Raw genomic sequence first — 26,679 nt, forward strand, 5'->3', positions numbered from 1 at the left:
GGTATCCACTAATAAAAATGTTTTGACACATAGTAATAGTTTGAAAAACTGTGGCATTATTTGCAGAGTGTGAGCAGAGATGAGAAAAGTATCTATTACAGGGGGGAAGAGAGGAGATTTCCCCCAGACCTTTCATTCAGTTTTTTAGGGCCGGTCCAGTGCCTGGTGTATTCAGGTTTGTTGTTGCAAGGCAATGTGAAACAGTAGGCTAGATGATAAAAGTGCAATTAGAGGACAGGCAAGCTGGTAAATATAAACAGCATGATGCAGAGCTTGCCTGTAAGGTCTGTGGGCAAAAATCTGTCTGGTCTCTCCCCATTGTGATAATGACTGCATGTGCTGATAAGGTGTTAAACAAGTTGAAAAGTTTTTGACAGTCCCTAGACTCAAGGAGGGCTGCTTTCTGACTTGTGTGAGAGACCAGCAGGTACAGGAGTCCTATTACAGGCAAGTACAGGCTATTCTCGATTTCTCTCCACTCTTCCTCTGGGCTAGTACAATGTAAAATCCCAATAGCAATCGCTAGCAATTTGTGAGTGTGATTTTGTGAAGAGGTTTTCAGAGCGATTTTTGAATGAATTGCTCCAAAAAATGCTAAATGCAGCATGCTTGTGATTTTGAAAAAATAACAATGCTGTTGTGGGAACACCTTCATAGGGTAACATTAGCCAAGCGCTTTTCAAATCGCTCTTGGTGTGCACCAGCCCTCCCTCATTCACCTTTGTTTCCCTCTTCCCCTAGTGCTGGGTGTCATTGTCTTCTTGTCATACAGGAAAGCTAAATAAAAGTACAATCCTGGTGAGGCAAATATCTTCTTCCCTCTCTGGCCCAGTGCACACCAAAAACCTCTAGCAGATCTGCAAAACGCTAGAGGTTTTTGAAGCAGATTTCAGAGCGATTCTAGGCATGCTTAGAGACATTTTCTAAACATGCCTAGGGTTTTTTGGAGCGTTTTTGTGTAGCAGATTACAAATATTGTTACAGCAAAAGCTGTTACTGAACAGCTTCTGTAAGAAAAACTCATGGAAAACCGCTCTGTTAGCGTCTTTCAGAGCAGTTTTCCACTTTCCTATATTTTAAAATTGAGGCAGAAACGCCTCAGAAATCTAAAAAGTGCTGCAGCCCCTGAGTTTGCGTTTGTGGAAAAAATGAGCTGCTCTGGTGTGCACCGTCCCATTCACTTTCATTAGCCAAGCGGTTTACCCCCTGCAAGCGTTTAAGAAAAAAAACGCTCTGGTGTGCCCCAGCCCTCTTTCAGCTTTTCTCTCCTCACCATTTCTTCCTTTCTCTACATAAGGGCTCAGACACACTATAAGCACTTTTCGGAGTGATTTTTCCGCAATCGCGATTTTACCATGATTTTAATGTAAGTTAATTTGAGCGTTTTTTTTTTAAATCTCTCAGAAAGCTCTGATGGCTAAAAGCGCTCAGGAAATCGCTTATAGTGTGTCTGAGCCCTTAGTATTTGTACACTGCGGGTGAGTTGGGCGCCGGGAACACCGAATTGACGGCTCTTCCTGCTGCCACTAAACTCCCTGGCGGCGTTAAATACTATTCCCCCTCCAAGTCGTCGCAACTCTGGGGGAGGTGTAATTTGGGGCATGGCGATCACCGGAGCCAGAATTTTCCTTGTGCGCCGCGTGAAGCATATTATTGCTGCTATGGGGCTTCTGGTTTGGGTAGCCGGTGCTGAGCGCCGTGCACCAAAACTGCCTGCTTTGCCTTCTTCCTTCTCCAATCTTGTTATTAGAAACCATAATCTAAAGCATGCATCAATTGTTACAGGCAGATTCTTTCACTATGTACGGATCATAATGGCTTTTCCACCTGTCAGTACTGAGTATGGATGTTGCCTATAGGGTTTCATACTATAGTAAAGTGGCTGCCACTGACCACCAAAAAGGCTGTTGGATGTTAAGGGGGGCGAGGGGGATTGGAGTGAAAACAGTGATGGAAGGAGGGCTACAAAAACTTTTGGAAATTAGCATTAGCGATAGCGAGGCAGGAATCATGGTGCCAGGAGGGAGGTCAGTAAAGATGTGCTACCTGACTGAGGGTGGTCTGATAAAGAGGGAGGGGATATCCGAGATGGAAGAGGGGCATATTTGAGGGATTAGTATAGATGGTGGCGAAGGGGAGGACATAAGTGGGGGTCGGGGGGGGGAAGGAATGAGCCTTGGGGAATTAAAGTGACCATACATCTGTTGACATCTGGCTACCTATACTAGGGGGTGACAGCTGGCTATATTTTCTGGGAGGTCATCTGGCTACTTATAGTGGGGGGTCACTTGGCTACCTATACTGGGGGAACATCTGGCTACCTTTCCTGGGGGGTTGTCTTACTATCTATTCTGGGGGGACATCTGGCTACTACCTATAATAGGGGGACATCCAACTACCTATACTGCAGGGACATCCAGCCACCTATATTTTAGGGGCATCCTTTCAACAGGGTGGCTGAGGAAGGGGGCCCCAAATGTATTGCTCTGATTGGGGCCCTGTGTGGACTTAATCCGACTCTGGCCCAAACGCCTCTACTCTTACATGCTCGGCCAGTGTACAGTAAAGATTAATGCATCAGGTCCTATCCTATATGTCATCATACTGTTTGCTTGTCAGATGCAGCAAATACTTTTGTTTTAAAACTTGGCTCTTCAGACAAGTGAGAATAGATGAGGAGGGCAGCAAATTGTACAGTTCAGAAAAGCAAGGAGAGGCACCAGCATGTTTATTCATATGCCACAGAGAAGAATGTGCAGTAGTAGTTAGGATGGGTGTGAAAAGGGTATAAACCAAGCATTTCAGAAGTATTATATGTGAGGAAGGGTTCACTATGAAATTCAGTTTTAGGATGAAGCTGAACAGTTACGGAATTATTGTTAAAGAGATACCATAACCAAGAATTGAACTTCATTCCAATCAGTAACTGATACCCCTTCCCCATGAGAAATCTATTCCTTTTCTCAAACGTATCATCAGGGGGCTCTGTATGGTCAGTCTTGTGATTGGCCATACAATGATGTCAGCACCTCACAGTATTGAGGTCTTGACATAACACTGTGGGAGCCTTATTGCATTGTGAGAAATAACAGCGGTTTCCCACTGCCAAAAAAGCAAGCAGCATTTCCTTCTACTTACATCATCTGCCAGCAGTAAAAATGTCACCATGTAATAAATGTCAGAATGTAAATCAAGGAGAGAAAAGATTTTACAATGGGCAAACACTGACTAAATCATGTATTCATAATTATTGTAAAATAAATATTACATTATTTTCACTGGAGTTCCTCTTTAAGTATGAATGAAAGCGCACAGTCAAATTTACCAAAGGCATTGAGAGATGAGGTTATTGGGGTGTTAACAACATTTATAGTCATTACAGACAGAAGAATAAAAAAAGTCATGGTAGAAAGCGAACATAAACTGCATAAGGCCATAACTAAGGATCGTGTTGATGCTTTTGATACAAAAACAAAACAACCCCCCCCCCCCCCCCCCAAAAAAAAAAACAGCTGTAGAAGCTGCAGAATGATACTGCATGCTAGTAATCACTCTAAAACCATAAGATGCTCCTGATTTCTGCATCTAAAACATTTTATATTCATCTACATCAAGCTTGATTTCCCATATACTTGCCTAAAACATAGTGTGTGGAGATCAACTTGTAATCTAAAGCCGACTTCAAACTATTGCAGTACACTTCAAAGCTTTATCGCCTACAAAATAAGATATATAGCTTTCAATTCCAAATGTTTCACATTTGCCTAGTCAAGCAGCACTTAACTCTGTTAACACATGTGACGCCATAACGTCTTTACTGTCTAGGGAGATTCCGATTTCTTTTTTTTCTCAGCCATTCACAGAAACATCTGCTGGATATCTAAGCGGAATTTGCAATGCAATCACACCCAGGATTTATTCTCCTTCATAAGAGCTGTGTGCATATTTTACTGGCATTCCCCAGCCTACCAGTATTTTAAATAACTTAATTCTAGTCTCATGGAAATAGAGAATTATCACCTTATCAGTTCCAACACATAAAGTTGTCATTCTACTGATAAAAAGGGATGATTTGCCTATTCAGCAGTAACGTACCATGAGGCATCTTTCATCCTCACATATAACTGAATAATTGCTTGCAAATACCTTCTGTTTTATGAAAGCAAATCTAGGATTTTTAATTTTTTTTCATGTAATATGGCTTTTTGTTTTCAGTCCCTTTAACCGCCTCACCATGAGCTTTGGGTATTTGGTAACCTTTTCCAGTGATAGCTACTAAAGGGACATACCATGATAGAGGCGCCTGTTGAGAAGGGTGCAATAAATAGCTGGTAGCAAAACATCAGTAAATGTACGGATATTCTACTGCTTCATTCATATAGCAAAATATTGGTAATATTTACTAATACTTTACAATGACCTAACCTCTCCCTACTGTCACACATAACGCTAACCTGGTGATGCCTAAACTTAACCCCCCCTCCCCCCTTAGTGGTGCCTAACCATAACCCCCTGTGGTGCTTAACACTAACCCTCCATGCTATGCCACAGTTTGCAACAGGACATATTGCACCCTTTTTAACTGTTTTGCTACAGGGAGGTAAGCAATGCAGCTTTGACTGACAAGACTGCTACTACCCTTGACTCTTTCCCACGGTTCTGGTGACCAGATGTGGTAGGATAGAGGGAATTGATGACACAATGAGCACTTGCATGCCAATTACAACTATGTCAGTGGTGGGAAGAGACCTGCAAAAAACAGTTGGATCAGGGACCATCATGATTCTACTTGTAGAAGTCAGTATCTAGTCTTATATGTACAGGCGAATGCCCGGAGTTTATCTTTCCCAGTTCCGATTTCCAAAAATGCTGATTAATGATACTGCTGCATACTAACAGTAATCTGATTTTTGATTCAGATTTCCGATGGAAATTCAGACCAGTCAGAGAACGCAGTGATTTACTGTGAAAAAAAAAAAACACAGAATTTTTTAGGGCAATTAGAAGACTTGAAAAATACTTGAAGTCTTGTCATTGGTCCATAATTATTGAATTTCGCAGATAAATTCTGTGCATTCCCCATCAGGTCCACTGCTACAGAGTTCTGTGACTGGGCTAAACATACTGAGTTGCATTAAATTGGATTTCTGCTGAGATCCGATTACCGAATGGTTATTTCGGATTTTACAATTGTAATCCCGATTTACGATTGGAAAATCAGAAATTTTCATTCCAACAGAAATTTCTGGCCATCCCTACAACAAAAATGCTTGACTGGGGGACAACTGGGCACTAAATGAGTATTAGATTAATTGCTGTCTGTCAACTGAACTGGACAGATAATTTGCAGCATCATTGAGCTCTATTCACAAAACTCCTCATAAATGACTTATCACCTAATTGATAAAAATAACCTTTCAACACATTTACAAGCAAAAAAATCACTCGGCTCTTTCACACCAAGACATTGTGTTAGATGCGACATTAATGCAACGCATGTTAGCTTTGAAGTTGGACGTTCTATAGAGGTGCGTTATGCGTCTCTTCATGCGTACGTGATGCATACTTTTTGATGCATACTATTGAACAAAAATGGTGCATGCGTCAAATTAAAAACAGTACTGAGCATGTGCAAACATTCGAACGCAGCCACATATGAGTATAACGCACAGCACGCTGCACTTTCATTTACCGTGCTGCATTATACTCCAACGCAACGTGGGCACTGAACAGCCCATTCATTTATCATTGCTGTCAGTTGGGCCGCGTTACAGGCTGCTGTAACATGGGACTTTAACGTCCCACTGTGAAAGCAGCCTTAAAGTAAGTTGTTCCTGATTAACTTCATTTGATTATTACTTTTCTTACCTTAATTATATTACATCTTTTGCTCTTTGGAAGCTTAAAGGGAACCAGAGAGGAAGGCACTTGAAAAATGAAAAAAGATTTTATACATACCTGGGGCTTTCTCCAACCCTATCAGCATGGATCGCTCCCACACCGCTGTCCTCCGCTGCCTCTATCACCGGTACTGGGTCCCGTCACTTCCGCCAGACGCGGCCAGATGGACGCATCCACAGGGGCTCCCTTCATCTCGCCGGCGCCTTCTTTACGCATGCGCCTGCACAGTACGCAGGGAGCGCACTGCACTTGCGTCGACTGGCTTGACTGGCCGAAATGACGGGACCTGGTACCGGCGGACAGACGCAGCGGAGAAAGGTGGCGTGGGAGCGATCCAGGCTGATGGGGCTGAAGGAAGCCCCAGGTATGTATAAATCTGTAATGTTCTTTCTCTCTGGTTCTCTTTAAACAGTAACAGATACGGTGAAAAAAGATGAAAACAGGTGAAAAAGCTTTGTGAATCATGCCCATTAATTGACTTATTGACTTTAGTGGCACTGATACATTTACTGGGTCCTTATTCAATTCACTTTTTCTCCCACATTTTCTCCTAGGAGATAATTTTGCATCTCCTCTCTATGATAACTTTTCAGCACTCTGCATTTGAAAAGTACCAAAACATAGGTGAAAAAGTACAGTTAAAATGATTGTTTCTTGCTTACTGGAGGATTGAAGGGCATTTTATTGACAGGGTGTGAAATTTCACCTAAGAGAAAACTCAGGAGAAAAGGTCAATTGCATATGGGTCCCGATGTTGATATTTATGTTTTGCCTTTAATCCTTTGTCAATCATTAAACTAGAATACGTATGTAGATTGATTAATGGTGAGCTGAAGTTACGTCATGCTTAAATATGCATCTTAATTCGCAATGTGAAATTTGTGAATTACACATAAAAAAAGTTGCATGGAAACGTAATCGCTACCCGTAATTACGCATGTTAGCATAATTCATGCAAAATTTTGTTCGCATTACGTGGTGGCTCTATAGACTTAAGTGGCAGAACGGTGGTTAATAGCAGAGCCCCCTTACATGCTAGACCCGTTATGAGCACCACTAAGATTGATTAGTCTGATGTATACAGAGTGTTAGGGAAAGGAAGTAAAGGAAAATTCAAAGATAGCGGAACAGAGGTGACATTTATCAAGACATAAAAAAACCTGAAGCAAAATGGTGCAGTCACCTAGAGCGCCCTCGTTTCAATCAACAACCAAACCCTAAATAGTTTCTCTCTGGGCAAATACCACAAACCCATCTTGATGAATGTCCCCTAGACAGTAGTGAAAAGTAAAGGTTTTTTTTTTTTTTTTTCTGGAATTGGCTTTAATATTTTCCTTTTCCTTATAGTAGTCCAATAACCTTCATCCTTGCATTATATTTTGCTACATAAGTGTAATAAACAATAAAGGATACACAAAGATTCAGATGTGGCCTAAACTACATTAATACTTTCCGCGGAGAGAATAAGTTATTAATGACAATGAACTAAATGTCACGCACATGACTTAGAAGCAAAAATACTTATATGCGCAGGAAAATAATGCTTCATCCCTGACTGCAGCCCATTTACCCACACTATAAATAACTTTCTTCTACAGCTGTGCTCTGTTGCTTTCCATATTCTCAAATCTTAGTCAGATGTACATTTTATCTTTTAATGCCTAAATAACCTTTTAACGTTATTGGAATATTCAGAGATTAAATGAAAAATTGTGTAATGCGATTCTTCAGTTCTATTCATCAATTCTTTGTAAAGAAGTGTGCGTAGCCTGGACAAAACTTCTTCATGCCCAACACAGACTGAACAGAAATAAAAAACTTTAAACGTTGACATAAACGTCACACTCCTTAAAGGACAACTATCAAAGTTAACTAAAATGCTAAATGCCACATACTGTGTATTTCCTGTAATTATTAGCGCTACCAAGGCTTTTTTCATCTTTTCATTTTCTGTGTGGAGAAAATATGACATATGAATGATAGAAAGCAGAAATATAATTTCAAATAGTATGTAAATAACTCATCAGTTGTTCCTGTGTCTCTCTCTGCTCACACAGTCAAAAGTAAACAGAGTTTACAGCCAGGAAGATCTCATTCTGAGTGGGAGGAGAATGCAACTACAAGAAAAAGTACAAGTCCTTTCCTCAGATCCTTTCTCTGTAGCTAAAAAAAAATCTCTCAGCTGTTCTCATATGATCTGTAGAAAAACAGTGTGTGTGTGTGAGCAGGGCAGAAACAAACAGTAAATTATTCCTCTTTGAAAAGTGACAGATAAGTGGAACTTATCTACATGGTACAGCTCTCGCCCCGATGCAAGCTGATAAACAAAGCATTTTTTTTTAGACTGATCAGACACTTCTGAAAAGCTATCTATTGTTGCTGGCTAAAAACTCTATAGGTATGTGGGTTTTACAAAAGGACAATTTCTTTCATAGTTCCTCTTTAATTGTTGAACTGCAGGTGTGCAAACATTTCAGGTGAATTACACTACTGCCACTGCAATGCACCACCTATATTGACGGTCGCAGTTCACTCATTGAAACACTTTTATAAACATAAAAAAGTATCACTTGCTGACACTACAGAAAATGATTTGTGAATACTATTCTCTGCAGGACTGTTTTCCACAATGGCTGAACTGCGCACTTGTCAGGCGGGTCAGCCCCAGGCTGCCAGCCACAAGTGCCTTTCAGCTGCAATGCCATGGCATGGTAGCGATGAGCAGAAATTTTATGCTGATGTGTAATTACGCATCGTAATACACAATTACGCATCATAATCGTAATGCACAATTTTGGGAGAATTGTGTCATTAGTTTCGTAGTCAATTGGTACCATTCGTAATTACGCATTAATTTATGTGCAATTTATGTGTAATTTCGTGCCGACTTTGGCCGTGAATAGCAAAACCCGAATACATGCTATTGTTACCAAAATTGCTAGATGTTAAGAAAAGTGGGTACAAGTTACAAAAAGAATTGTTCAAAAAGACTTTGTAGTTTTTGAGAAAATAGATTTTAAAAATACAAAAAAATGAGGTTTAAAAACATTTTTCTCTTCATTTTTAAAAAGTTGATTTTCTCAAAAACTATCAGGTCTTTTTTTTAAAAAAAAAAATTTGACTTATACCCAGTATTCTCCTTAACATATGTAGTAATTTTGGTAGCTGTAGCATGCATGGGGGCTTTGCAGTTCACCACGTAATTCATGCGTAAATACGAATGATCATACAAAGTCAATTGAATTACGAATTTGTAATTACGTATAGGCGTACTTGTGAAAATTTACGTGCAGTTTCGTGTAATCGTATTTAGCAGATTACGATCATCACTTTGGCATGGCCATTCTCAGAAGCAACTGCACAGGGCTGGAGATGCCAAACAGGCAAAGGGGGCATTAACCCCAGGGCCCCTAACCTCTTCAGGGGCCCCTGCACCAGCAGATTCTGACAAGTTTGTTTCCCCCCACTGCTCCTCTGGGGCCCTATACAGACATCAGCCGCATAATCAATTACCTGTCCTGGTGGGTGGCGGCTGCACCTTTCATGCAGTCTTCAGTCACGCTGTCTGCTGCTTCTCTCTATTCATGTGTCAGATAGAGAGAGAACCCCACTAAAGTTTGCCCCAGGACCCGGGGGGCCCTTAAACCAGTCCTGCAACTACATAAAGGTCAGCTTTCCAACGTCCGTGCCGGATGCTAGCAATACACGCTTCCAGCCCCCAGTGGAAAAGAGGCCTTAGTGGGTAGGAGTATGAAGTCAAACCATCAGAAGTAGTTCCTGGGATATATGTAACACCGCTGGTTGTAAACCTGTGATTTATTCCACAAAAAGAAGAGCCAAGTGGCTGTGTTGCTCATAGTTATCTTTTAGTCTTCTTGGTGAAGATTTAAGAAGGGAAGGGATGTTGTAAATGATGCCACAAGTTTTTATTTGGTTTAGAATGTATGAATCAGTTGTGTTTTCAGTTACCTATAAAAGATAGTAGTAAATTATTTTGTACTGCAGGGTTGTGCTCTTATGTAATGCCTTTCCTCTTACTTGTGGCAGACAAGATGGATTATGTGTTAAAATAAAATCGTGAACAAATGACTGCTCAAGTCTATTTACTTTTTTTAAAGTTTTTTTTTCATATTCTTTTATGGATGTTATCAATCCCCCAGATGTTTTATTCACTTGCCATTTTTTTCTGACAATAAATGATTACTAAGCTAACCCCCCACCAGACCAAAATCCAATTATCTCTGACATCCTTACAGCCAGGCATCTGTCCAAAATTGGTAGCTCAGTAACTGTTTTTCATGCTCTCATCTCTCCCACACAGTATGATTCTCATAGGCTGACTACACAAATACACAAAGTGTTTATGATTGATTATACATTTGCAATCATCACAAAACTTTACCTTTTTTTTCTTTAGCATTTTGTTTCCCTACACCTGTTTCAGGAACCATGACACAGTTTGTATATGTAAATAGCCATATATGTTTTAGGGCATAAATAAGTAACAGCTTTACATTTCATACATTGGGCTTGATTCACTAAAGAGTGATAACTGCTATCACATGCACAGCGTTACTTTGCGTGATAAGCGAAGGTTTGCGTGCGATTGCATGCGTGTTTCACGTAAAACGTGCGCGTGATTGTGCGCAAAGATTTGCTTATCACATGAAGTAACACTGTGCACGTGAAAACCTTTGCGTGCAGCAGAACGAGTGATAACAGCTGTGATAGCAGTTATGACACTTTAGTGAGTCGAGCCCATTGTGCAGTGTGCATGTTTATCTTTGATCCTTGGAGGAGGTCTAACTATTAACTTTCCCATTAGATGTTATCAGTGGTCCTCTAGAGATGTCGCGAACATAGAATTTTCCATTCACGAATATTGAATGCGAACTTCCGCAAATGTTTGCAAACATGCAAACCACCATAGACTTCAATGGGCAGGCAAATTGTAAGAGCTACAAAGACTGTTTATGGCCACAAAAGTGATGGAATAGTTGTTTCAAGGAGTCTAACACCTGGACTTTGGCATGCCAGTGGGGGATCCATGCCAAAAGACCCAGCCAAAAATTTGAGTTAAAGCAAAGTCGTATTTTAATCCCTTGGACAGAAATCACTTTACATTCCTACAAGTAATGCACTGGAGTGGTACAGTGCCTGCTACCTAATGTAGCAACAATATTATTATTATTATCATTATTATTTAGTATTTATATAGCGCCGACATATTACGCAGTGCTGTACAGTGTATATATATATTGTCTTGTCACTAACTGTCCCTCAAAGGAGCTCACAATCTAATCCCTACCATTGCCATATGTCTATATTATGTAGTGTAAGTACTGTAGTCTAGGGCCAATTTTTTTTAGGGGGAGCCAATTAACTTATCTGTATGTTTTTGGAATGTGGGAGGAAACTGGAGTGCCCGGAGGAAACCCACGCAGACACGGAGAGAACATACAAACTCTTTGCAGATAGAGCCCTGGCTGGGATTCGAACCAGGGACCCAGCGCTGCAAGGCGAGAGAGCTAACCACTACGCCACCGTGCTGCCCTATACTACTGCTACAATAGCAGTAGTGTGCACAGCTCTGGGTGTCAGTGGGTTGTGGAGTGTCACACACAGATAAATGCAGTAGTACTATCAGAATACAGTGAAATAATAATGCACTGGATAATAATGCACTGGAGTGGTATGGTGCTTGCTACTTAATGTAGCAGCAGCAGTAGTGTGTACACAGCTCTGGGTGTAGGTGGGTTGTGGAGTGTAACACACAAAAAAAGAAAAAACAAAGAATACCAATGTACTAGCCCTCAAAAGGGCTGTTTGGGGTGCTTTCACAGCAAGTGAGGAACAAGAACACAGGCCTAGCTAATGCTTTCCCTACCTATCTGCAGCAAGTCTGACCCTGCTCTCACTAACAGTCAGCAGCCAGCAGAGAATTAATCCGATACAGTCACCGCTTTTTGATAGGGAGGTGGGGGTCCAGGATGAGTTGCTAGGTGATTGGCTGCCATGTGTCTGCTGACTGTGAGGTAAGGGGCCAAAATGTGGCTCCATGATGATGTATAAGGGCGGGTTAAACACGCCATATGTTCGCAGTTCACCAAGAACGCGAATAGCAGAAATTTGCCACAAACTGTTCGGGCCATCTCTATGGTCCTCATGCACTAATACAATGCATAATACAGATTGAATTGCCCTCTCCTACTTGCACCCCAATCTTCCTTACCCCCAGCTAAGGTTAGATATGGGGGGAGGGTTAAAGGGAATCTAAACTGAACATAAAAAATGACTTACCTGAGGCTACTTCTGGCCCCCTGCAGCTGCCCTGTGCCCGCACCATCACGGAATGATCCTCCAGTCCCCCGCAGCAGCAGCTGAGTTTAGTTTTCAGCAACTCAGCCAAGTACTTGAAAATCTCATACTGTGCATGTGCAGGACGTTCCCGGCGACAGCAGTGTGATTGAGGGCATGCGTGGCTGCGCAGGCGCAGTGGCCATTGACTGGCCCAGTCACAGAAAATGAAACTCAGCCACTGCGGAGGACTGGAAGATCATTCCGTGATGGCACAGGCGGCTGCTTGGGGCTGGTAGAAGACCTTTAAAGTTAGCTATGGGAGGGGTGGTTAAGGTTAGCAGTAGGGGGTGGGATTGGTTAAGGTTAGCCTGGGGAGGGTGATCAAGGCTAGCCAAGTGGGGGAGGGGGGGTAAGGTAAGGCATCGGTAGTAGGAGGGATCCGTGTGAGAATAGGGTTATGTTAAAGAGGAACTGTCACCAAGGACTGAACTTCATACCAATCAGTAGTTGATACCCCCTTCCCCACAAGAAATCTCAATGTTATCTCAAACGGATCATCAGGGGGCCCTGTATGGCTGATATTATGGTGAAACCCCTCCCACAGTGTGATGTCAGCACCTAGGTATTGACATCACACTGTGGGAGCCTTGTTGCATTGTGGGAAATAACAGCTGTTCCCAACTGCCAAAATAAGAAGCATCTCCTTCCACAGGCATCACCTGCCAACAGTAAAGATGTCTAATGTGATACATTTCAGAATGTAAATCGGAGAGAGGAAAAAAAAATTACAATGGGCAAACACTGACTTAATCATTTTTAAATAAATAATTATTGTAAAAATTAAGCACTTTTTTTCTTTACCTTATTTTCACTGCAGTTCCTCTTTGAGCTGTAGTAAAATATCACTATTTATTGAATTGTTTTTCCACTGTAATATATTCTATTAGTGTCTTTCTGAGCACTCTTTATATGTACGCCACATGCATCTGATTGGCAATGCAAGCTTTTTAGTAAAGAGACACCAAAATGCTTTTTGGCACACAGACAAAATCTCTGAAAATTTCCTCTGACAGAGGTTTAGTTCATAGGAAATGTGATGTAATTTGGAAGGTAACTGAAAATATAATGTAGCTTCTCAGAAAGGTTATAAATTCAGGTAGAACATTTTTAAATTACTTATTTTCTTGTCATCTCTCAAAAAGTTGTCTCCACTCCCAAGTGGAGGAAAAAATATATTATTTTAAATCAACATTTTAAAATTCAAACCAATTCTGATGTGATGCAGACAGAGACATGTCATTATGGTTACAAATGCCCCCCACACTTGTGAATGTAGCACAACACTTTTTAAATAATATTTACCAAATACAATTGAAAATAGCAGATTTTCAATGACAAATTGTAAAGTTGCCCAAATAACCTTTATATAAAGGAAATAGTCTGTCAATTAATCTTTAGTAAAAAAAAAAAAACCTTATTATTGATTTATAAAAGCTCCAACATATTCTGTGGTACTGTACAGCATGAGAAACAAACATGGGGTACATGATTATACAATCGTTTATATAAAATATAATATATGCATCATAATTATCAAAATGTGTAGCAAATTCCAAGACACACAAGAGAGAGAACACTGTCCTTGCAAGCTTAAATTCTAAAGGAATAGGAAGGAAATGAGAGGTGGGGTAATATATAATATGTATACCTAGAGTAGTGTGGTTTTAGGATATATAGTAAGCACAACTTAACCAGACGTTGGAGGGGAATGGCCAAGTTAGAATGTAAGCTTGTCTAAAAAAGTGAGTTTTGAGGGAGCACTTAAAGATTTCAAAGGTTAGAGAGTGACAGATGTGTTTTGGAAGGGGATTCCAGAGGAGCGGTAAGGCTTTTGAGAAATCTTGTATACATGAATGCGAGGAGGGGTTTCTAAAGGAGGACAGAAGAATGTCATGTGCAGAGCAGAAATTGCTGTTTGGGTGGTATCTGGAAGCTAGTGAGGAAATGTATGGGGGAAAGTGATTATTGAGGTTGTAATTTAGTGTTTGAAATGGATCCTCTGGTTAATTGGCAGTCAACAATATTTGTATGCTGCATCACAAAGCAGCAGTAGTAAAATTTCCACAGTTTTGTAAATTGTCAATTTTTTTACAGTGCGCTACAATAAAAAGTTTTGTTTTAGTCCTATATAGAGTGTTAAAAGGTTACAACTTTGTATTATTATTATTATTATTATTACTGCCAGTGGCTCGTTGTGGGAGATTTTCTTACTTTCTCATCAGATATAGCCTAAAGAAACAGTAATTTAATTACTTCCCTTATCTTACACCCATGATTCTAGAGCAGCATCCCTCTAAGCTTATTTTACTGGATTCCGACAAATAACTTCCTTCCGTGTGTGGACAACAGCCTCCCCATGTAAGGACGGCACATGCACAGAAAAAGGGAGTGTTTGTGCACAGGAAAAACAGCCATGCAGGAGCTTTTTCATTCTACTAGGCATGTAAGGCCCTTACTCTTACTTGTGTTCAGAAGAGCAGCAAGGGGATGCAGAGGCACCCTGTGCTGGAACAGTGGGGGTGTGAGAAGATTTGGTAAGCCACTGCACTACTCAGAGGCTTCTCAGTGAGATAAGCAAGTTTTTACTTTTAGAACACTTCAGGGGGACTTTAAAGTGGTATTATACTCCCCAAACTAAAATTTCTGTAACTACTTTTAGTTACATAAAAGAACATTTAAAATGATTCCCAAGTACAGTTTTCCCTGTGTGTAAAAATGTTTATTTTCACTGCATAAAGCAGTGGAAGTGTCCTCCTTTCTGGTCACCGACAAAGGCATATATAATAATTGCTGGCTGTCTGCATGTGTCTTCACTCTGCCCCCTCCCTCTGCTGAACAGACACATTGCCCTGGCAAAAGCGGAGTCACTTCAGCAGAAAAAAAGGGGAGGGCAGAGTGAAGACACAGGCACAGGGAACTTTGGCCGGTAATTATTACATTTGCAGAGCACGAGAGATAAGCAAGCTTCTACTGCTCTCTGCAGTGAAAATAAATAATTTTAGACACAGAAAGGGTTTGTGAATCCTTTAAAATGTTGTTTTATATAACTAAGAGTAGTTACTGAAATTTTAGTTTTGAGAGTAAATACCACTTTAAAAAAATAGTGAGAAAAAAGAAAGAGCAAACCTCTCCACAAAGAAAGCCAGTAGCAATAGCAAACTGGAAGATTCTCTAAGGCCCAATTCACAGTGCAGTGCTCAGTACTGTATTATACAGTAAAGTAAAGCAAGTAAATTGTAACTGGCTGATCATGTTCTTCTAATTCGCTGCATGCAGGCTGTGTATAAAAAGTCTATGCCCAGTCTCTATTGGAGTTCACAGTAATTATAACGCATGTGTTAAGCATTTGACCATTGTGCACTGAGTCTAAACCTTACTCAATGAATGCAAAGCTATAAAGTGATCCCAAAGAGGAATGACAAAACTTTAACTAGTAGTCTGAATATAATGTATTACAAAGGTGCAATAGCTTGCAGTATGGAGAATCCATTGCCTCTCGTCTTGTGTTCAGGTGATTGCAGGAGTACCAAGATGAAAGACTGCAATGAGCAATGCCTTTGTTTTAATAAATTAAAGCAATACATACTGAAGTGGGCTGCAAAAAATAAAAATGAGTGAAATAATCGTCTATGAAGATGGAAAGCTCTGAATCCCATCAGTCTTCCCGGTTCTCGCTCCTTGCTGTTTCAGTGAAGAGCCCAGGGGGAAGTTCTTTGACCAGCTTGGTTGAAAGTCTCCGGCCCTCCTCAGGCATTCTTCAGAAGAACTCATGTCCCTGAGCACTTCTGAAGACACACGGATCCATACTGTGCTCGGGCTCTCACATGCTTGCTCAGTACAGTTGCCCCCATCTTCAGAGGTACTCAGGGAAGCTTGTACATCTGAAGACTGCTGAGGACCCACAAAGGTAAAGAACTTCACTGGGGGACAACTCAGGAACAAGGACATAGAGTGAGGACCAGGAAGGCTCTATGGGATCCAGAGCATTCCCTCTCCATAGGAGAGTATCTCACTCATTCACCTCACTTCTTCAGATTTGCTTTAATACCTCTAGATCTACATTTAGATCTACATCTCTCTAGAGAGATGGGTACTCTAGAATCAGCTGTGGTTTGCCCATTTTAAGGTATATCAGCATGAAATTAAAAATCCTTCTTAGCTGTCAACTCTCACGCTGATTGTCTCTTCTCTAGTAGTATCAAATATTTATTTTAATTTCATTTCTGCACTGATAAGTGTGATCTTTGCAGACCTTAACTGATATGAAATATATTTTCACTATTTCACAGAACATGAGAATAAGAACAGTGAAAGGTCAAGATTACTTTTCCAAGACAGGAGCCAAATTCTGTGGAAAAATGGAACAGAAGTTTCTCCTAGTAGACTGTGAAAAGGTTATGTATGGAACATACAGGTAATGTCTTGATAAGCTTGTTTTTTTTTTCTTTAGATATGTGCATTTTATAGCATGCATTTAGTAGTTACCGTATATATGCACAGATAAGCCCTTGGGTGTTAAAAAGTCAGCCTATCCACCGCAATATATAGTAATGGTTTTGAAAGTTGAGAGGCTTTAGTTCGCCATCTATAAAAGAGGAAGGGGGAGTAGATACAACAGTGCAGCACATGATAGAGCAGCTTCCAGTGGGATAATCTTAAAAACAGAAAGTGTGGCAGACCTTTAAAGGGATACTTAAAGCGGAATATAACCCTACTTTTCAACTTTGCTCTAAAACATTATTTACAGTATATTATATGCAACCAGCATATTTTTTTTTTACTAGACCAGCACTGGAAGGGTTACACAGTGCTTTCAAGTTCCTGGAGATTTCTGCAGACGCATCCGAAGCTGAAATAGATACATTTTGTTTACATAAATGTATCTAAGTGTTGAATGTTACACACTTTGGCTGTCCTCCAGCTCAGTCAGAGAGAGTGAGTCACATTCAACACTTAGATACATTTATGTAAACAAAATGTATCTATTTCAGCTTCGGATGTGTCTGCAGAAATCTCCAGGAACTTTAAAACTCTGTGTAACCCTTCCAATGCTGGTCTAGTAAAAAAAAAAATGCTGGTTACATATAATATGCTGTAAATAATGTTTTAGAGCAAAGTTGAAATGCAGGGTTATATTCCACTTTAACCCCTTCAGGATCATAAGCTTTAAGGGCCTGCTGCAGGGCCGTATAACTCAGCAACTCAGTGATCCCCCTTCACTTTCTGCCTACCAACAGAGCTTTCTCTGATCACTCCTGTGATGCTTGTTTGGTTTTTATTTATTTATCTGTCAATTTTTTTTAAATAAAATTTGCCTTTTTACATTTTTTTTTACCCCCCGCCAGCCAATGACAACGATTGGCTGTCATAGGCTTTAGCCCATGAGAGCCGATCGCTCGAGCCTCTCCAGGAGACAGCCGAGTGACATGGACGTCCCCAGTACAGCGCTGCCGTAGATCGCAGCGCTATACAATGTAAATAGACAGCTGTTTTGCTATCTAACAGTCTCCTAGCGGCAATTGCAGCTGGAAGACTGATGACGGAACGTAGCTTTCATTCAAGTGGAGATGGACACGCATCGGGACACGCGCGATCTCCTGCAAAACCCTGCCCCAGGACTTGACGCCTTTCGCCCCCCCCCCCCCCCGAGCCCCCTCCACCCCTCCTGACGTCGATCAGCGTTAAGCGGTCAGGTGGGGGTTAAGCCACCTAAAAAATTGTTTCACTTACCTGCGCAGGGTGCTATTGCGGACGGGAACGCGAGCAAGGATATGCGTGGCCTGAGCCACTCAGGTGCAGTGGCCCACGATTCCCAGTCTTCGAACATAAAACTAAGCCGCGGCGAGGGAACGAAGGATCGTTGAGGACTGGCACGTGCACAGGACGGCTGCAGGGGGCTGGTAGCAGCGCCAGATAAGTGAAACTTTTTTTAGGTGGCTTAAGTATCCCTTGAAAGTAAACCTGAAGTAGATATAAGCTGATGAGTATTGGCTCTATATACCTGCGTATAATCTCATTCTTCTTTTGGTTTTAAAGGCTAAACACTTACTTTTAAAGAGTTAACTGTCTGACTTTTATAAGCTGCTGCACTTTATGTTTTTAAGTTCCCACACAGACTAATGATAGCCTGTTAAACTTGTCTGTTCTATGCTGGCAGGATTTGTCTCAGCCAGTATACAAGTTTTATGACCTCTAATTAGTTATAAGGGAGAGACTTTACGTACTGGAGACAAACAGGTTTATTTCCCTGACTTGTTAACACACACAGAGAGAAAGAAGCATGCAGCTAATCTAGTCAGTTTTCTGTGTTCAAGGTCTATGGATAAAACTATTAGGGTTCTTCTTCACGAGCAGTGTTTTGCAATTTGATTCTGATCAATAGCACATCACAAAATGCTAGTTATCCAAATGGGGATGCTTCCACTAGTACAATACATTTGCATTGCGTTTTTTCCCTAATGCGATTGTCATGCCTGCTGCATTTTTTATACACTTGTATAGGAGCACAGGTAAATCGCATAGTAATCTCACCACTGTGTAATTTTTCTACAATCTTGCATTCCAAAATATTTTCCCATCCGTTTTTTTTCTATCATTGCAAATGCATGCACAACAATCGCGCAATACACCAGGACTGTGATGGAATCGCTGTCATAGAAAATGGGAGAAAGGGTTATCGAATCGCAGCACAATTGCACTTGTGGAATGTTGTGTAAGGCCCCATTCACACTTGAGCATTTTGGCAGCTATTTCGGCAAAACGGTCAAACGCTAGCGCTTTTGAAAGCGCCAGTGTAATAAAACCCTATGGGCCCGTTCTTACTTGGGAGATTTGCACTAATCACCGCAAATTGCCCAAAATCGTGACACGCAAACGCGTAGCCTGCACCATTTTCAGGCGATTTCCCGGCGATTGCGTTTCAGTGCTATAGAAGTGCTAAACGCGATTGTGGGAAAATTGCTGCAGTGTCCAGTTATTTTTACATGTGAAATCGCAGAAAAATCACTCCCGCAAAACGCAGGCAAAAGTCGCCGGCGTTTTGCGATTCTCAGTGTGAATGGGACCGAAAACAGCCTTTAGATAAAAAATAAAATAAACAGGTTAGCTCTCATTCCTCTCACTTCAGGTGTGCTTTAAGCGTAATTAGAATTGAAAGTTTATAGTTTAACAGGTTCTCACAGTATCCAACTTTTTAAGTTGATCTTCAGTGATGACACACCCCAAGATGATTTCATCTTGTGTAATTTGCAACCCATATATTATTGAGAACACCTGCTGCTTTTAAATGCACTGTATAATGTCAATGTCGGAACTGCTGGGACTTAAAGCGGATCGGAGATGAAAAACTAACTATAAACAAGTAACTTGTCTATATATCTTATCTAAAGTTTAGATAGTTTACACAGCAAATCAAGCTGCAAACAACTTCAATAGAGTGATTATTTCTTCCTGTGATACAATAACAGCAGCCATGTTGTTTGTAAACATTACACACGGGCAAGCTTATTTGCATCTTCTGTGAAGAAAACCTAATCCCTCCTCCTCCCTCCTGCCTCTGAAATCTCTGGCTAGTAATAGCTCCCCCTCCTCCTGCCCAGACTGAGCTCCCATGAGCCTTTGCTACTGTCTGAAAATGCCAAGGCTCTCTGAAAAACTGTGGGTGAGGCTTGTTTAGTTTATAGGGAATTAGAGTATTAAAACAAATACAAAAAAACTATTTGGCTTTAGGAATTCCCTATAAACAATAGGAAAAGAACACAATTATGCAATGAGTAAAAGTTTATCTCGGATCCACATTAACCACTTGAGGACCTAGGGCTTTCTACCCCTTAAGGACCGGCCACTTTTTTTCCATTCAGACCACTGCAGCTTTCACGGTTTATTGCTCGCTCATACAACCTACCACCTAAATGAATTTTGGCTCCTTTTCTTGTCACTAATAAAGCTTTCTTTTGGTGCTATTTGATTGTTCCTGCAATTTTTACTTTTTATTATATTCATCAAAAAAGACATGAATTTTGGCAAAAAAATGATTTTTTTTACTTTCTGTGCTGACATTTTTCAAATAAAGTAAAATTTCTGTATACATGCAGCGCGAAAAATGTGGACAAACATGTTTTTGATAAAAAAAAACCCCATTCAGTGTATATTTATTGGTTTGGGTAAAAGTTATAGCGTTTACAAACTATGGTGCAAAAAGTGAATTTTCCCATTTTCAAGCATCTCTGACTTTTCTGACCCCCTGTCATGTTTCATGAGGGGCTAGAATTCCAGGATAGTATAAATACCCCCCAAATGACCCCATTTTGGAAAGAAGACATCCCAAAGTATTCACTGAGAGGCATAGTGAGTTCATAGAAGATATTATTTTTTGTCACAAGTAAGCGGAAAATGACACTTTGTGAGAAAAAAAAAAAAAAAAGTTTCCATTTCTTCTAACTTGCGACAAAAAAAAATGAAATCTGCCACGGACTCACCATGCCCCTCTCTGAATACCTTGAAGGGTCTACTTTCCAAAATGGGATCATTTGTGGGGTGTGTTTACTGTCCTGACATTTTGGGGGGTGCTAAATTGTAAGCACCCCTGTAAAGCCTAAAGGTGCTCATTGGACTTTGGACCCCTTAGCGCAGTTAGGCTGCAAAAAAGTGCCACACATGTGGTATTGCCGTACTCAGGAGAAGTAGTATACTGTGTTTTGGGGTGTATTTTTACACATACCTATGCTGGGTGGGAGAAATATCTCTGTAAATGACAATTTGTTAATTTTTTTTACACACAATTGTCCATTTACAGAGATATTTCTCCCACTCAGCATGGGTATGTGTAAAAATACACCACAAAACACATTATACTACTTCTCCTGAGTACGGCGATACCACATGTGTGGCACTTTTTTGCACCCTAACTGCGCTAAAGGGCCCAAAGTCCAATGAGTACCTTTAGGATTTCACAGGTCATTTTGAGAAATTTCGTTTCAAGACTACTCCTCACGGTTTAGGGCCCCTAAAATGCCAGGGCAGTATAGGAACTCCACAAATGACCCCATTTTAGAAAGAAGACACCCCAAGGTATTCCGTTAGGAGTATGGTGAGTTCATAGAAGATTTTATTTTTTGTCAAAAGTTAGCGGAAAATGACACTTTGTGAAAAAACACAATTAAAATCAATTTCCACTAACTTTTGACAAAAAATAAAATCTTCTATGAACTCACCATACTCCTAACGGAATACCTTGGGGTGTCTTCTTTCTAAAATGGGGTCATTTGTGGGGTTCCTATACTGCCCTGGCATTTTAGGGGCCCTAAACCGTGAGGAGTAGTCTTGAAACGAAATTTCTCAAAATGACCTGTGAAATCCTAAAGGTACTCATTGGACTTTGGGCCCTTTAGCGCAGTTAGGGTGCAAAAAAGTGCCACACATGTGGTATCGCCATACTCGGGAGAAGTAGTACAATGTGTTTTGGGGTGTATTTTTACACATACCCATGCTGGGTGGGAGAAATACCTCTGTAAATGGACAATTGTGTGTAAAAAAATCAAAAGATTGTCATTTACAGAGGTATTTCTCCCACCCAGCATGGGTATGTGTAAAAATACACCCCAAAACACATTGTACTACTTCTCCCGAGTACGGCGATACCACATGTGTGGCACTTTTTTGCACCCTAACTGCACTAAGGGGCCCAAAGTCCAATGAGTACCTTTAGGATTTCACAGGTCATTTTTGTTTCAAGACTACTCCTCACGGTTTAGGGCCCCTAAAATGCCAGGGCAGTATAGGAACCCCACTAATGACCCCATTTTAGAAAGAAGACACCCCAAGGTATTCTGTTAGGAGTATGGTGAGTTCATAGAAGTTTTTATTTTTTTGTCACAAGTTAGCGGAAATTGATTTTAATAGTTTTTTTTCACAAAGTGTCATTTTCCGCTAACTTGTGACAAAAAATAAAATCTTCTATGAACTCACCATACTCCGTACGGAATACCTTTGGGTGTCTTCTTTCTAGAATGGGGTCATTTGTGGGGTTCCTATACTGCCCTGGCATTTTAGGGGCCCTAAACCGTGAGGAGTAGTCTTGAAACCAAATGTCGCAAAATGACCTGTGAAATCCTAAAGGTACTCATTGGACTTTGGGCCCCTTAGCGTACTTAGGGTGTAAAAAAGTGCCACACATGTGGTACCGCTGTACTCAGGAGAAGTAGTATAATGCGTTTTGGGGTGTATTTTTACACATACCCATGCTAAGTGGGAGAAATATCTCTGTAAATGACAATTGTTTGATTTTTTTTACACACAATTGTCCATTTACATAGAAATTTCTCCCACCCAGCATGGGTATGTGTAAAAATACACCCCAAAACACATTATACTACTTTTCCTGAGTACGGCGGTACCACATGTGTGACACTTTTTTGCAGCCTAGGTGCGCTAAGGGGCCCAACGTCCTATTCACAGGTCATTTTGAGGCATTTGTTTTCTAGACTACTCCTCGCGGTTTAGGGCCCCTAAAATGCCAGGGCAGTATAGGAACCCCACAAGTGACCCCATTTTAGAAAGAAGACACCCCAAGGTATTTCGTTAGGTGTATGGCGAGTTCATAGAAGATTTTATTTTTTGTCACAAGTTAGTGAAAAATGACACTTTGTGAAAAAAAAAACAATAAAAATTATTTTCTGCTAACTTTTGACAAAAAATAAAATCTTCTATGAACTCGTCATACACCTAACAGAATACCTTGGGGTGTCTTTTTTTCTAAAATGAGGTCACTTGTGGGGTTCCTATACCGCCCTGGCATTTTACAGGCCCAAAACCGTGAGTAGTCTGGAAACCAAATGTCTCAAAATGACTGTTCAGGGGTATAAGCATCTGCAAATTTTGATGACAGGTGGTCTATGAGGGGGCGAATTTTGTGGAACCGGTCATAAGCAGGGTGGCCTTTTAGATGACAGGTTGTATTGGGCCTGATCTGATGGATAGGAGTGCTAGGGGGGTGACAGGAGGTGATTGATGGGTGTCTCAGGGGGTGGTTAGAGGGGAAAATAGATGCAATCAATGCACTGGGGAGGTGATCGGAAGGGGGTCTGAGGGTTTGGCCGAGTGATCAGGAGCCCACACGGGGCAAATTGGGGCCTGATCTGATGGGTAGGTGTGCTAGGGGGTGACAGGAGGTGATTGATGGGTGTCTCAAGGTGTGATTAGAGGGGGGAATAGATGCAAGCAATGCACTGGCGAGGTGATCAGGGCTGGGGTCTGAGGGCATTCTGAGGGTGTGGGCGGGTGATTGAGTGCCCTAGGGGCAGATAGGGGTCTAATCTGATAGGTAGCAGTGACAGGGGGTGATTGATGGGTAATTAGTGGGTGTTTAGGGTAGAGAATAGATGGAAACACTGCGCTTGGGTGGTGATCTGATGTCGGATCTGCGGGCGATCTATTGGTGTGGGTGAGTGATCAGTTTGCCCGCAAGGGGCAGGTTAGGGGCTGATTGATGGGTGGCAGTGACAGCGGGTGATTGATGGGTGGCAGTGACAGGGGGTGATTGATGGGTGGCAGTGACAGGGGGTGATTGATGGGTGATTGATAGGTGATTGACAGGTAATCAGTGGGTTATTACAGGGGAGAACAGATGTAAATATTGCACTGGCGAATTGATAAGGGGGGGTCTGAGGGCAATCTGAGCGTGTAGGCGGGCGATTGGGTGCCCGCAAGGGGCAGATTAGGGTCTGATCTGATGGGTAACAGTGACAGGTGGTGATAGGGGGTGATTGATGGGTGATTGATGGGTAATTAGTGGGTGTTTAGAGGAGAGAATAGATGGAAACACTGCGCTTGGGTGGTGATCTGATGTCGGATCTGCGGGCGATCTATTGGTGTGGGTGGGTGATCAGTTTGCCCGCAAGGGGCAGGTTAGGGGCTGATTGTTGGGTGGCAGTGACAGGGGGTGATTGATGGGTGATAGGTGATTGGCAGGTGATTGACAGGTGATCAGTGGGTTATTACAGGGAAGGACAGATGTAAATATTGCACTGGCGAATTGATAAAGGGGGGGTCTGAGGGCAATCTGAGCGTGTAGGCGGGTGATTGGGTGCCCGCAAGGGGCAGATTAGGGTCTGATCTGATAGGTAACAGTGACAGGTAGTGATAGGGGGTGATTGATGGGTGATTGATGGGTAATTAGTGGGTGTTTAGAGAAGATAACAGATGTAAACGATACATTTGGGAGGTAATCTGACAGCGGGTTTGCGGGCGATCTAATGGTGTGGGTGATCAGATTGCCCGCAAGGGGCAGGTTAGTGGCTGATTGATGGGTGGCAGTGACAGGGGGTGACTGATGGGTGATAGGTGATTGGCAGGTGATTGACAGGTGATCAGTGGGTTATTACAGGGAAGAACAGATGTAATTAATGCACTGGTGAATTGATAAGGGGGGTCAGAGGGCAATCTGAGCGTGTGGGCGGGTGATTGGGTGCCCGCAAGGGGCAGATTAGGGTCTGATCTGATAGGTAAAAGTGACAGGTGGTGATAGGGGGTGATTGATGGGTGATTGATGGGTAATTAGTGGGTGTTTAGAGCAGAGAATAGATGTAAACAATGGATTTGGGAGGTGATCTGATGTCGGATCTGTGGGCGATCTATTGGTGTGGGGGGGTGATCAGATTGCCCGCAAGGGGCAGGTTAGGGGCTGATTGATGGGTGGCAGTGACAGGGGGTGATTGACGGGTGATTGACGGGTGATTGACGGGTGATTGACAGGTGATCAGGGGGATAGATGCATACAGTAAACAGGGGGGGGGGGGTCTGGGGAGAATCTGAGGGGTGGGGGGTGATCAGGAGGGGGCAGGGAGCAGGGGGGGGGGATAAAAAAAAATAGCGTTGACAGATAGTGACAGGGAGTGATTGATGGGTGATTAGGGGGGTGATTGGGTGCAAACAGGGGTCTGGGGGGTGGGCAGGGGGGGGTCTGATGGGTGCTGTGGGCGATCTGGGGCAGGGGGGGGGAGAAATCAGTGTGCTTGGGTGCAGACTAGGGTGGCTGCAGCCTGCCCTGGTGGTCCCTCGGACACTGGGACCACCAGGGCAGGAGGCAGCCTGTATAATACACTTTGTAAACATTACAAAGTGTATTATACACTTTGTATGCGGCGATCGCGGGGTTAACATCCCGCCGGCGCTTCTGTATAGCCGGCGGGATGTTGCGGCGAGCGAGCGGTGACAGGCGCCGGCGGAGGATCGCGTCACGGATGACGCGATCGCTCCGCCCATGCCCTTAGAAGGACCGCCGCCTCTGTGGGTGAGCCGGTCCTTCAGGGCTCCACTTCCCGGCCGCCTCTGTGCGTTAGGCGGTCGGGAAGTGGTTAAGCCATTATCTTCTTTAACATTTTAAAAAAACAACAGGCTTAGCCTCCCATATTTTTTTTCCCATCATTGAGTTTTGATTTTCAGAATGGTAGCAACATTTTAGAGTAAATCAATACATTACATGCAATGCATTATGCTCTTCTCATTGTGTTTAAGACTTTATGCATGTAATTCTCATTACCACAGTTTAGTGAATATACCCTTTGTGGTTTATCGTGGTTCTCAGTCTCTAGAAGGGAGACATTGCTTCTTACAGAATGGAAAGGGGTAATTGAGCAAGGTTTTAACCACTTGACCACCAGAGCAATTTTCACCTTTCAGCGCTCCTTCCATTCATTCGACTATAACTTTATCACTACTAGAGATGGGCCGAACCTCCGATTTTAGGTTTGCGAACCGGGTTCGCGAACTTTCGCGTAACGTTCGGTTCGCGTTAAAGTTCGCGAACCGCAATAGACTTCAATGGGGATGCGAACTTTGAAAAAAAAAATAATTATGCTGGCCACAAAACTGATGGAAAAGAGGTTTCAAGGGGTCTAACACCTGGAGGGGGGCATGGCGTAGTGGGATACATGCCAAAAGTCCCGGGGAAAAATCTGGATTTGACGCAAAGCAGCGTTTTAAGGGCAGAAATCACATTGAATGCTAAATGACAGGCCTTAAGTGCTTTAAAACATCTTGCATGTGTATACATCAATCAGGTAGTGTAATTAAGGTACTGCTTCACACTGACACACCAAACTCACCGTGTAACGCACCGCAAACAGCTGTTTGTGTAGTGATGGCCGTGCTGGACTGGTGCGCACCATGGCGAGAGTGCAGGTTTTGGTGGCTTTACAGCCCATATGGTCGCCTGGCAGTGGCGGGTTCACTGAACAGTACAGGTATAAAGTGGCGGGTTCACTGAACACAACAGGTATGCAGTGGCGGGTTCACTGAACACAACAGGTATGCAGTGGCGGGTTCACTGAACAGGTATGCAGTGGCGGGTTCACTGAACAGTACAGGTATACAGTGGCGGGTTCACTGAACACAACAGGTATGCAGTGGCGGGTTCACTGA

The 26,679-nt window shown here is 42.2% G+C and overlaps 1 protein-coding gene across 1 annotated transcript in view; it reads left to right on the forward strand.

Annotated features, from left to right (window-relative positions):
• The window catches only part of FAM83B (family with sequence similarity 83 member B), a 204,792-nt gene that overhangs the window by 167,782 nt on the left and 10,331 nt on the right, over window positions 1-26,679 (forward strand). Inside the window, exon 4 of the mRNA XM_068281390.1 lies at window positions 16,551-16,675. Within this exon, the coding sequence (XP_068137491.1) occupies window positions 16,551-16,675 (125 nt within the window). The remainder of the gene's footprint in view (window positions 1-16,550; window positions 16,676-26,679) is intronic.

This window comes from Hyperolius riggenbachi, chromosome 4 (assembly GCF_040937935.1).
Source record: "Hyperolius riggenbachi isolate aHypRig1 chromosome 4, aHypRig1.pri, whole genome shotgun sequence".
Taxonomy (NCBI): Eukaryota; Metazoa; Chordata; class Amphibia; order Anura; family Hyperoliidae; genus Hyperolius; species Hyperolius riggenbachi.